At 41.7% G+C, this 13043-nt stretch overlaps 1 protein-coding gene across 14 annotated transcripts in view; it reads right to left on the bottom strand.

The window, feature by feature from the left end:
- The window catches only part of LOC149168511 (endonuclease V family protein), a 526712-nt gene that overhangs the window by 285203 nt on the left and 228466 nt on the right, over nt 1-13043 (bottom strand). For 10 of the 14 annotated variants that reach the window (XM_089428271.1, XM_089428272.1, XM_089428275.1 and 7 more), the window contains one exon: nt 1989-2051. The exons of the other annotated variants lie outside the window; for them this stretch is intronic. In XM_089428271.1, coding sequence (XP_089284397.1) covers nt 1989-2051 — 63 coding nt within the window. The remainder of the gene's footprint in view (nt 1-1988; nt 2052-13043) is intronic. 14 annotated transcript variants of the gene reach the window in all.

Here is a 13043-nt window from a genome sequence, read left to right on the forward strand (position 1 = left end):
ACCACATACTTCAAAACTACCACGGCATGACGAAGAAGCCAATTGATCATCACCACAATGCCCACCATTCTCATTAGCTTCAATTTCCGCGCTACAGTTTGCTTTACCCTCAAGTAACCTTCTGAATTAATATCTTCCTCTTGTAACCAATGTCACATGGTTCGGGTTCGAGTTTGGGTTCGACAATGATTAGGTTCGGTTTGAGTTCGAATGTTTTGATGAGGTTCGTCATTAGGTTCGTCTATATATATATTAATTTAAAATGAATTATACTATAAAATAGTAAGAAATCAACATCAGTAAACATCAAAAATTCTATCACAAACATGGAAACTGCAAGGATAAATTACAAGCTTGTGTTGCGATAGGAAGTTATGAGTTTTGATCTATGGACTGGTAAATGACTATGAGGTTCGATGAGGTTCGCCGAACCTCAAATTTTTTTTAAGGTTCGCCAAAATTCGAACCTGAAGGTTAAAGTTCGACGAACCTTGTGACATAGCTTGTAACTTGGGATTCCGTAACATTACATGATCCAGTAACATGCAGAGATTTTTGCATATCTGAAGGGTTGTTTGTGATTCATAGCCACAAATATAATCACTTGATCGATTAAACCACGATGTAGACAACCAATCAAGAAACCTATCAAGGAATTCATTTTTCACGTCTTTACAAATGCTTGGCACGTTACAGTGCAGATTTGCAAGTATGTTCACTAATGATGTTGTACTTTGAGCATGAGTGGCAGGAGGCCTGCAATTACTTTTCACTGCACAAGCATCATTTGCCTCATCCAATGAGCCATCTAAATCTTCTGAGGCCAAGACAGCACAAGACTCAGAACTTCTTAATGATGTCATAAGTGCACCAGCAGCATTGAAATGATCATAGACATGGGTGGCATCTTCTTCTGATGTCCACAAATCTTGTCCACACCAACTGGACAGAAATTCTTCTAGGGGTAGTGCCAAGACTTGAACTAAATCTCAAGTAAAATCTTAATGATCAAAGAATGGAAATTGGTGCCATCTGACAACTTAGCCACCAGCATGATTTCCTTTTCCAGCACCAATCACTATTAGTGGAGGAGATGCTTCACCATCTATATAGCCTCCAAAAACAATCACTGCTTGAGAAAGCTCAACTATCTCCTTAGCGTGTCAGATTTCTGGTTATGTTTCATCATAAAAAGAACCCTGAAGTCTTCATTTTTAAGGCTGCCACATGGCTGTGCAAGAGCTGTTTGAAAAGTGTTGGCTTTGATGAAAAGATTTCTATAGGTACCCCAGTTGGAAGGAGGGGTAACAAGGCTCATCCCAATCTTGTCTTGATTTTGGTGTCTTCATCAATTCTTATGAGTTCATTTCCATTCCCGTCCAATTTTATGGGAGATGGTTTGATTTTTTGTCTCCATGTTTTGGTTAAACTGAACACAAGGGAATATTTGGTGGTATTTATGAGTCCATCAAATGGCTGTATTGGCTCCATGATTTCACCAAACTCTTGTGTTCATCTATATTAGACTAGGGTAGATGTAAGCTCTTATGAGCATTAGAAAAGGGAAAATAAGCTCAATATGCATGATCACTAGGATTACTTTCATGTTCCTTTTGCATTTTTGGCTTCTGCCTTGTTAGAAAGCCTACACCTGATACGCTCTAACCTGCCCAGTGCCAACCTTCTAAAGTTTTGAGTTTTTCAAGCATTATCTGAATTTGAGACATTAAATGCCAAAAGCATGGTCATGTTCACAAGCATATAACATTATCAAGACCAAACTATGAACTTTTAGTAGCTTGTTTATGTTGTAGGTGATCAATAATACAAGTAACAATATCTTTGTATAAACAAAAATATCCATCAACAAAGGAGAAGTGGTCGGTGATTGTGCAATCAAAATGCCAAGTGTCTTTCTTACAATTAAAGATAATAAGAGAAATATCTATCTCCAAAATTGACAAATGAAGAGAAGAGTAGGAATTTACCTGAGGGTAGAAGGGGTGAAAACCACGCTTCATTTTTTCTAAAAGTCCTAAAAGCACTGGACACTGACATCACAAAACAAATTGAGAGTATATATCAGTTGCGATTTTGTTTTATACATCATCAACTAATCAACCTTTTCTTAAATGAAAAAGTGTATATTGCATGAAATATAGAATATATCAGCACAACAATAAAGAATACGGAGGGGTGGAGTGCCCAGCACATATTGTTTTATACTACGATAGAGATAAATTACAATAGACTAGCCTAAGATAGACTACCAACCCACTCTCTCAAACACAAAACAAACCCTTATTCTGTGATACAAACTCACTGTAGTGGACTCACATTATGGTCACAGATTCACAGCACTAGCTTTAGTAATAATGTAAATGTTTTATAGTAAATATAAATATTTACATGGCAATATCAAATGTTGGAGATTGGTGTTTACTCGTCCACGATCCCCTTTAAACTAGAGCTCTATTACACTACAAAATATCTCAACATCTCATATGCATACCTTTGTCTTCAAGATTACTGACTATGTCTTCAAAATCAGTATATACAGGAGCTCATATTTTCCATCATCCACTGCTTCCTGATCCACAAATTAGGGACTTATAGCCCACTCACTTCACCAATACAAATCCTCTACAAAAGTTGAAATATGATCTCTATTCTCTGTCTTATGCAGAGATATATGTCTTCAAAATGGCTCTTATGGCATCCACTCTCAGTGTAAAATCAAATACCAAAACCAAAAGCTAGACTTTATAATATCAATCAAGTTGCTGGGTTGAAGTTACATCTTCAAGGCTTATGCTCGTTTGTCTATGTAACATGCACACAAGCAAACCAGCTAACAATGCAATGAACATCAAGACCCTAGATTTAAGAGCCTCTATTATTAGTAATATCAGAAATGACTCTGGCTCCATCCATCAATAGGAAAAAAAGTGAGACTTTGTTGTCAATTGATTCACTAGTCTCTTTCTCTGAACTATGGCATTAAATTCCATGTTATTTAGCATTAAATGAACAAAATTCAACTCCAAAAGTAATCACACTTGCTCTGGAGATCCCAGCCCTTTCCCTCTCTTTTCATATTATACCCTCCATTCTTCACTCATTTATTTTCTTCTTCCTTTTCCGAAAAACAATTTCAAATAGCTCTTAGGATTCATTACCAATTGACATAAGGGCATCCAAGGCTCTACAAAAGGAGGCTCTTCATATGCAAGTGAAAGTTCAGACACGTCAAACCAAAAGGAATGGATTGGTCACCACACTAAACCTTCAATAATAGAAAATGCCTTTTGCTACCCCTCATATTGTATGAGAGGTAATCTTGTGATTTTCCTCACATGATAGGACTTTCAATACAAGCACCACTCTTCCAGTGGCATGATGTTCTAGTTCACACCTGATGTGAGAACTTCAAATTGGTCAAAACACATGTTTTGACGACATCTTTCGCAGCTTTTGCTACATAATCATCTCCTTCACACAGTGGACTTGCTCAATTGATTCCTCGATGCATACCAATTTGTCAGTAAAGGTCTTAGGCATAGCTCAGTAAGTAGCAACAGACAGATGGTACACAATGGCTTTGTACACATGATGAGAGCACCTCAGTGCTTCAGATGTCTATTGAGATATTATGATGATGCTTGATGTATTAGATACTGTCATATCTTGTACACTTGCACAAATATGGTGACATTGCTTCATATATTAGTCATGACCATGGTAAACATTGGCGTGATCTGAGAACAAACCATAATGCTCTATGTTCTTGTTGTTGGACCAAAGATCACACTGAGCGGGGGGAGCGGGAGGGGGTTGAATCAGTGTGAGAGAAATTTAACCATTTCACAACTTTTCATTAATGACTTATCATGTACCAATGAATCTATAATATTTTACTAATGATAACAGAGATGTACTAGAGGAACTACAAGTTTTTCAACAAACACATTAATAGCTGATAGAAAAATCACTGAATGCTACAGTCATGCAAAGACAACACTTTGGGGCAAATCTGAATGTTATTGCATTAACTAAGGGAGGCTTTTAGAATCTGAACCCTTCTTGAAATTACACAAAATTCTGAATGAACCTGGCAATGTAAGTCTGGAAATTACCTCGCAATGAACCCGCCCCTTTGGAGAACTCAGCCCCAACCAGCAAGCAAACTCAGCCCATAGAAAAAATGATGATTCTGCACTCTTGAAATGATAATCTCGGCCTCCTCCTGAAGATAAACATTTCAGCCCTTTGAGGATACAATTAGACCACTTGATTTCACCCCCTTGAAATATGAACTTGGCCTTTCACAACAAAATTCGGCTACAGTAGATGGATTCGGCCCCAGAAACTAAATTCGTTTCCGGCAAGCAAATTCAGCCCTCAAGAACTAATGATAAAACTCGACCCTTCTGGAATTGATAACAAATGAGAAACTTGGCCCTAGCAATAAACTCCTCTTCAGCAATAAATTTGACCTCCAAGGAAAGATGATTTTGACCCTTTAGAAGATGATAATAATACAAATTCGGCCCCATCCTGGAATTGTCATCTCAGCCTCTTGGAGATACAAATTCAGCCCGCAAAAGACAAGAATTTTGGTCCCTTTCTAGAACTGATAATTCGGCCTTCACTAGCTCAGCTTTGGCCCTTTCTAATGATTAGCAATTTAGCCTCCTTCCAAAATTTGTCCCTGCAAATATAATAATACCTACTTAGAGATTCAACCTTCAGATCAAGGGTTTCACTAGCAGGGGGAGTCCTAACTTCGTTGTGCGGGGATTCCCACATTTTTTACTATGAGGATCAGAGGTACGGTGCAGGGGCAGCGTGTCTCAGTCTTGGTAGACAATAGAGTCACCCACAATTTTATTGATGCTCAAATGGTCCAGAGGACGGGCATCACCACTACAGAGTTTGATCCGTTTTCAGTCCTAATACCAGGAGACAGTACTATGCAGTGCACTCGATATTGTTAAAGTTTCTAGCTTTACTTAGTTTAGAAACCCTTCATGCACTTTTTTTGATTTATTCCTACCTACTTGTTATTTTTCTTTAACAAGTTATTTACAAAGTAAATACTGAAAATAAACACCAGTGCATACTCAACATATTACAGATAAGCAACTAAAAGAAACAAGAACAAACACACCACATGACACCATTATTTTTGGACCAATGTCCTTGGAAAAACCCAATGTGGGAAAACTGGGGCAGCTATCACAGGGTTTTCTTACTAAACAATATCAAAGTACAATTTGGGTGTCGAAACTGGTCTACCCAACAGAGAATTTCCTTAACAGCTATACCTCACAGTTTGAGAGAAATCTCCTAGCTGAAACTCCAGAAAACCCTTTCGGCAACTCCTCAGCACAAAACTGCTCTGCATAGTGCAACCTCAGCGTCTGCCCAAACTAGACTACATCAGCCCCTCTCTGTCTCACGTTGGCCCTACGTCAACCTTTCTAGGCCTGCATCAGCCCCAAGAGGCCATGCGTCAGCTCTAGGAGCCTCTGCGTCAGCTGCGCTGGCCCCTCTTGTGCTATGCGCAACACTTGGCTGCCTCTGCATGGCCCTGCGTGAGCCCTTGCTGGCTCTGCGTCACCCTCCTTAGTTGTTGCGCTGCTCTCCCGGCACAATCTCTACCTTCTCTATTTCTCTGTACTCAATGCCCCTCAGCTGCTCTCCCAATCATTGGTTCTATATCTCTTAGCAAACCCCGCTCTAGAGAATAGAATGATTGATCATCTGGTGTGATCTCTAAGTGACTCTCAAGCCTCCTCTTATACTTTTCCTGTTGAGATATCAACGGCTGAAATTAAGTCCCTAATCAATGGCTAAGATTAGATCTGGCTTGATCCATGTCTTTTGGACCATTCTAACACAGATTCATATTAATACACATTAATATTTTATTTTCCTTAAGTTTAGACTTAGGGACTCCATTAAAAATATTAATTATTTTAATATCTCCTGATCTATTTAGAATTTGCCCAAACCCTTTCTGGGTATTGGAGATCTCATGTGCCCTAACCTCTCCACTAAATTTTGTGGCTAGAGCACATCCGATGCTACCCCAAATCAACACATATGTTCCCACTCTGACAGTGACTATGGGCAACTATTCGATGATAGACCACTTTTTCGTGGTGGATGTACCAGACACCAATGTGGTGTTGGGTGTCCAATGGTTGTATTCCTTCAGTCGAGTTACCACCGATTGGAAACAGTTGGTGATGGAGTTTGTTGGACGAGATGGCAAGCCAGTGGTTCTTAGGGGCATGCATTCATACACCCCTCAGACAGTTTCAACCCACTGAATGGAGGCCGATTTGAGGCATCGAGACATAGCATGGGCAGTAGAGCTGAGGATTTTAGAGGCTAGGGGAAAAACTACACCACTACATCTAGACATACAAGCAGTAGTAGATAGATATATGGTAGTTTTTGGAGATATACCGTCGGGGCAACCACCGGACAGGAATTTGAGCACACTATAGAGTCGGAGCTGACATAACATTAATAATGTAAGGGCACAACAATAACAATAGTGGGCTTCTATGGGGCACAATAATAAGAATATGGGGACTACATGGGCACAAAAATATAATAAGGGGGCTGTAGTAATAACAATAAGGGTTTACACTAGTAATATAGGGACCTAACAATATCCTACTTGTTCTTTACATTAACAAGTTATTTAATAATATAAACATCGAAGTAAACACAATTGCAACCTTCACAAATATACAGATCAACAACTGAAATAACTTGAGCCAACACAAGAGACATTGTTATTTTTGGACAATCGTCCCCGGAAAAACCCAATTCGGGAAAACCAGTGCAACATATATGAGGGTTTTATTATTAAGAAAATTTCTAAATACAACTAAGGTGTCAAAAATGGCTCATCCTTCAAAGAAAATCCTTGGCAATAGTACCTCTCTCCAGAGACAGATATTCTGGCAAATCAGCGACCGAATGATCAACCCCACAGTGACTCTGACTATTCCTTGTGCTGGACCGAAAGTTGCTCCAAGCACTCCTCTTGGAACTGCGTCACCCTCTCTCGGCTGATTTGCTCTCAGTCTTCCCCACAAAACCTCCTTAGCGTAGCCTCTTCATCCCAACATGAACCTCTACATCCCTCTGCGTTGTCTGCGTCTGCCTCTATGGCTTTTGCGTCCTCTGCACTGACCTCCTTAGCCTCTACATCAGCCTTCCTATGCTCTGTGTTGCCTCTTTCAGCATTTTGTTGCCTCTCTAATATGTATTCTTCAACCTTGGATCGAAATCCCTTGCTAAACTGCCCCTTACTGCAACTGATCTCTAACTCGATTTCCTCAGCAAACCTAGCCCCAAAAAATCGAATTCTTGATCTCTCTTGCTGTGTCCCCAACTGACCCTCAAGCCTCCTCTTATACTTTTCATGTTGACAATTCAACGGCCGAGATTAACTCCCTAATCAATGGCTAAGATTAGATCTGGCTTGATCCTCGTCTCTTAGAACTTTCTCACCCATTTTATATTAATACACATTAATATTTTAATTTTCTTAAGTTTAGACATAGGAAACCATTAAAAATATTAATTATTTTAATATCTCTTCATCTGGGTGGAATTTCTCCAAATGATTTATGGATCTCGGAGATCTCATGTGCCTTAGTCTCTCCACCAAATTTCATGGCTAGAGCACATCCGATGCTACCCAAAATCAACACTCCCTCTTAGTGACGAGTGTGCTCTAGCAATGCTTCACCATAGAAGCATCACATTGATCCTCAGCATCAATACCTGTGCTGATGCTTGGCCTGTTGCCTCACATCCACTGCACTGTTGCTTCCTGTACTACTGTCCATGACGTTGCCACTACCACTGCTATATCTGTACTACAACTCCCTCTCAACATGCTGCATCATTTTGCCCATAGCATTGCCACTATTAACTGCTGCAGTACAACTCAGTTACCGAGAATTAAGTAACTGACTTCACCTAAACACTGACATCCGGGATAGTCTGGAAGCCTCGTGATGCTGAAGCTACCTTTACTGCTATCCAGCGCTCCCTCTGTTGCCAATGAGTTGTTACAAACACCTTTGTGCCTCTCGCACTGCTGCAAACTCCACTGCGTTGCTATTGACTTATGCACTCTAGCACTACCTTGCCACTCCATCACACCTTGCTCCACCCGACACCTATCATCATGCTACTATCGTTAAGGGCTCCCATAGCCTGATGTGATCCAAGAGTTTGGGTACCTCAAAGATCCTGCCCCTGCATGTAGTCCTCTAAACTACAACTCTATGTCTCCCCACCTCTTCTCTAGAGACGCATGAGCACTCATGGCACAATCGTCATCAGTCTCGACATTCTTCTCCGCCTTTACTGGAGTTGCCTTTGAGTCAAAAGCTTCTCCCTTGCCTTTTTTCATGGGGCACTGAGATGCATAATGTCCCAGCTCCCCACAGTTGAAGCACCTAACCTTGGAGATTTCCTTCTTCTTCCCCTTCTGAACCCCCTGTTGTCCCGCAGATGCTAGAGCAGCATCCTCCTCCTCCTCTTTGTTGATTCGAACTCCCTTACCGCTACTCCCCGCCTTAGTCAACCTCCTGATGTCTTCTTGCCGAAGAGCTGCCCACATCTCCTCCAAACTGGGAGAGTCGCTCTGCCCAAAATGCTTTGGAAAAACGTCTCCCAGTCCTCAGAGACTGCATTCAGAGCAATCCTAACCATAAACTTTGGATCTGATGTAGACACCACGGAAGTAAGTTGGTCTCGAATTCCTTGTAACTTGAGAAGGAAGTTATCTATCTCCTCTCCTCTCTGCATCTGATCTAACCTCAGCTGATTTTCCAATAACATCTTCCGCTGCATGGAAGAGCCCTAGTATAAGGTGGTCAAGGTCTACCACATCTCTCTTGTTGTGTTCTTCTCAGCAATATATGGTATGACATGATCCTTGACCCCATCTAGGATCATGCATTTCACCTTCGTCTGGGCCTCCTCATACTTCTCATTAGCATCAGGGTCAACTGGGACAGCTACGGTTCTCAAGGCATAGTCCTTGATGTGATGTTTATCCAGAATTGCCAGGATCCTGGCCTTCCAGATGACAAAATTGGATGCCCCTCCAATCTGTCCTAATCCCTCAATTTGTTCACTGCCATCTCTGCTCTTCTCTGAGAGACTTTCTCTAAGTCCTGATTCCCCCCTGGAAATACTCTTACCAACTGTCGAATCACTCCTCTTCAAGCCCCCTTTGCTGCTGCAACTCGGATCTGGATTTCTTGGCTAGAAATCTGTCGAGGTAGTGCTTCCCTCTACCTTGGTTTCATCTCCTTAGACAGTATTTTGTACTGACAGAAACGCGTCCCACCAACTCCTCAAATCACAATCTACACAGTTCCCTTAGCCCCAACAACTAAAGAACCTGAGCCCTTCAGGCTCTGCACAATCACGGTGTAGGCTGAATCCACTCCTTCTGGCCAACTGCGTCAATCCTTCCTGGCTGAGAAGGATGACGTGGCTCTGCGTGAGCCTGTTCTGCCCCTCTATGCCTTTGCTCTAGCCCTTCTCCTGGCTCAGAATGCTGACGCGGGCTTTCTGTGAGCCTTTGCATCACCCTATTTGCACTGCGTCACAGCTCGTCTTGCCTCTTCAGCTCTGGAACAACGTTGTCTCTCGGGACAGCTGCTTCTCTGCTGCAAATTCGCAGATTTCTTCGGCTGATGTCTTCAGTCATGTTTGATCTGCAATCTGATACCATGCGAAAATTTCTAAATCTAACACATCAAAAACCCCTACTGCAATATTTGCTTTACTATCTCCTACTTGTTCTTTACATTAACCAGTTATTTAATAACATAAAAATCGAAGTAAACAAAATTGTAGCCTTCATAAATATACAAATCAACAACTGAAATAAACTGAGACAACACAAGGGACACCATTATTTTTGGACAATCGTCCCCAGAAAAACCCAATTCGGGAAAACCGATGCAGCATATATGAGGGTTTTATTATTAAGAAAAAAATTTAATACAACTAGAGTGCCAGAAATGGCTGACCCTTCAGAGAAAATCCTTGGCAGTGTACCTCTCTCCAGAGACAGATATTCTGGCAAATCAGCAACCAGATGATCAACCCCATAGTGACTCCGACTGTTCCTTGTGCTAGACAGCGAAAGCTGCTCCAAGCACTCCTATGGAACTGTGTCACCCTCTCTCGGCTGATTTGCTCTTAGTCTGCCCCATAGAACCTCCTCAACGCAGCCTCTTCAACCCAGCATCAGCCTCTACATCCCTTTGCATTGTCTGCGTCATCCTCTGTGTCCTCTGCGTCTACTTCTACGGCTTTTGCGTCCTCTGCGCTGGCCTCCTTAGCCTCTGCATCAGCCTTCCTAGGCTTTGCGCTGCCTCTCCCGGCACTTTGTTGCCTCTCTGATATATATTCTTCAACCTTGGATCGAAATCCCTTGTGGAACTGCCCTCACTGCAACTGATCTCTAACTCGACTTCCTCAGCAAACCCAGCTCCAGAAAATCGAATTCTTGGTCTCTCTTGGTGTGTCTCCAACTGACCCTCAAGCCTCCTCTTATACTTTTTTTGTTGACGGTTCAGCAGTCGAGATTAAGTCCCTAATTAACGACTAAGATTAAATCTAGTTTGATCCTCGTCTCTTAGAACTTTCTCACCCATTTTATATTAATACACATTAATATTTTAATTTTTCTATGTTTAGACTTAGGAACCCATTAAAAATATTAATTATTTTAATATCTCTTCATCTGAGTGGAATTTCTCTAAATTATTTATGGGTCTTGGAAATCTCATGTGCCTTAGCCTCTCCACCAAATTTCATGGCTAGAGCACATCCAATGCTACCCAAAATCAACATAACAAAGTCTCAAAACCCTTGATTTAATTCTGGTCAAGCGCCAGAACAATCAGAGGTAAATATGTATCTATTAGTCCATTGCTAGAACATTTTCCTTTTCAAAAACATTGTATGGCTCAATGCATCTTTTCAGTTTTCTAATTCATGCCACTAGGATAACCATTCGGCCTTGTAATTTTCAAAACTTTCTCGCAATGATATATTACTTTAGGGCTATAAATATGCAATAAACAACACCCAATTGTTGATATGTAGGAGGCGGAAGAACTTTTGACAAATGTGCTTCAGGATCTTTTTCAAACAAGTCGAGAAAGAGTCAAGTCGGTCGGGTTGTTACCGAGCCGGCCGAGTTGTTACCGAGCCAGCCGAGTTGTTACCGAGCCTGCCGAGTCGATGACTGGCTTGGCCGACTCAGTGACAACCCGACCAGTCGTTCTGTTTCGGCCACTAAGCCGACTCAGCCAAACATCGGCTCGGGCTGGCTCGGCCAAGTCGGAGTCAGCTCGGCCGTTGTTTAAAACATTGGTATGTGTGGGGGAAGCACAACGTAGCGGCAGTTGCACTGTCTGGAAAACCAGTTGGACTTTCATTCATGAGCATTTGTCATGATTGGAAGGCTCAGTTATTGGTAGAGTACTCCAAGGATCATCGAGCGTGCGAGATCTTGGAGGGAAGTCATGCAGATGAGCACTACAGGGTGATGGATGAGGTTATTTATTATAAGGGGTGCATAGCTTTGTTTTCAGGATCCCAATTGAGAGAGTGCGTCCTTCGAGCAGCTCATGATTCTCCTTTGTCTGGGCACCAGGGGTTTAGGAAAACTTACATGGCAATGAGAGAGTGCTTCACTTGGAAGGGCCTAAACGGAGACATGTTAAGCCATATGCAGGACTGCGAAGCTTCCCAGAGGAACAAAGGAGAGTTGACCCATCTAGTAGGATTGTTGCAGCTTCTTCCCATCCCTGAGGGGAAATGGGAGAGCATCTCTATGGATTTCATCACTAGACATCCCTCGATGCAAGAGAAGGATTGTATTTTTATGGTGGTCGACCGGCTAATCAAATTTGCACACTTCTTTGCCATACCAACATGATATTCAGCCTCACAGGTGGCAAACTTATTCTTCAGGGAGGTCTTTTGTCTGCATAGACTCCCTAAGACTATAATTGTGAAAATTCTATCACTGCAACAACTGGTTTATTTTACCTACTTATTTCTCAATAAGTTATTTACGAAAACCCTTAAGTAAACATTAAAATAAATTATGCTGCAGATATCACACCATAATTCAGAAACAAACAAATGCATAAGAATCAACACATTAACACAAATATTTTGGACAATTGTCCCCAGAAAAACCCAATGAGTGAAAATCGGTGCAGCAGAGAAGGATTTTATTATTCAACAATTTTTCAGTACAACTGGGTGCCAAACTGGCTTACCCAACAGAGAAAAATTCTCTAGCACGTCTCCTAGTCTCAACGTCAGGCTTGTTGGCCTCTACACAGCTCCTAGACCCTCTGCGTCAACACTGGACCTCTCTGCATCACCCACGCAAGCCCTCTAGTGACTGCGCAGTCTGCTACCTTTGCATCTGCCTGAGAGGTTCTACATCTACCTCTCCAACCTCGGCGCTGGTCTTCTGGTGTTGTTCCCGACTCTTTATTCCTTACCCGCTGCCTATTGCTGGTCTCCAGACCACTAGTTCAAATTTCTTAGCTAACCCCGCTCCAGAAATTGAACTGACTGGTCTCCCTCAGTATGTTCTCCAACTGACCCTCAAGCCTCTTCTTATACTTTTCCTGTTGGTCCTTCAACGGCCGAGATTAAATCTCTGATCAACAGCTAAGATTAGATTTGGCTTGATCCATGACTTTTGGAACCTTCTAACCCAGTTTTATATTAATACCCATTAATATTTTATTTTTCCTAAGTTTAGACTTAGGAACTCCATTAAAAATATTAATTATTTTAATATCTCCCAAACTGGTTAGAATCTTTGTGGGTCTTGGAGATCTCATGTGCTTTAGTCTCTCCACCAATTTTCATGGCTAGAGCACATCCGATGCTACCCCCAATCAACACATCCTCTTAGCGAGGACTGTGCTCTAGTAATACTCCATACTGCG

This window comes from Pinus tabuliformis, chromosome 4_2 (assembly GCF_031772625.1).
Source record: "Pinus tabuliformis cultivar Carrire ecotype Pingquan chromosome 4_2, CPIR1, whole genome shotgun sequence".
Classification (NCBI taxonomy): Eukaryota; Viridiplantae; Streptophyta; class Pinopsida; order Pinales; family Pinaceae; genus Pinus; species Pinus tabuliformis.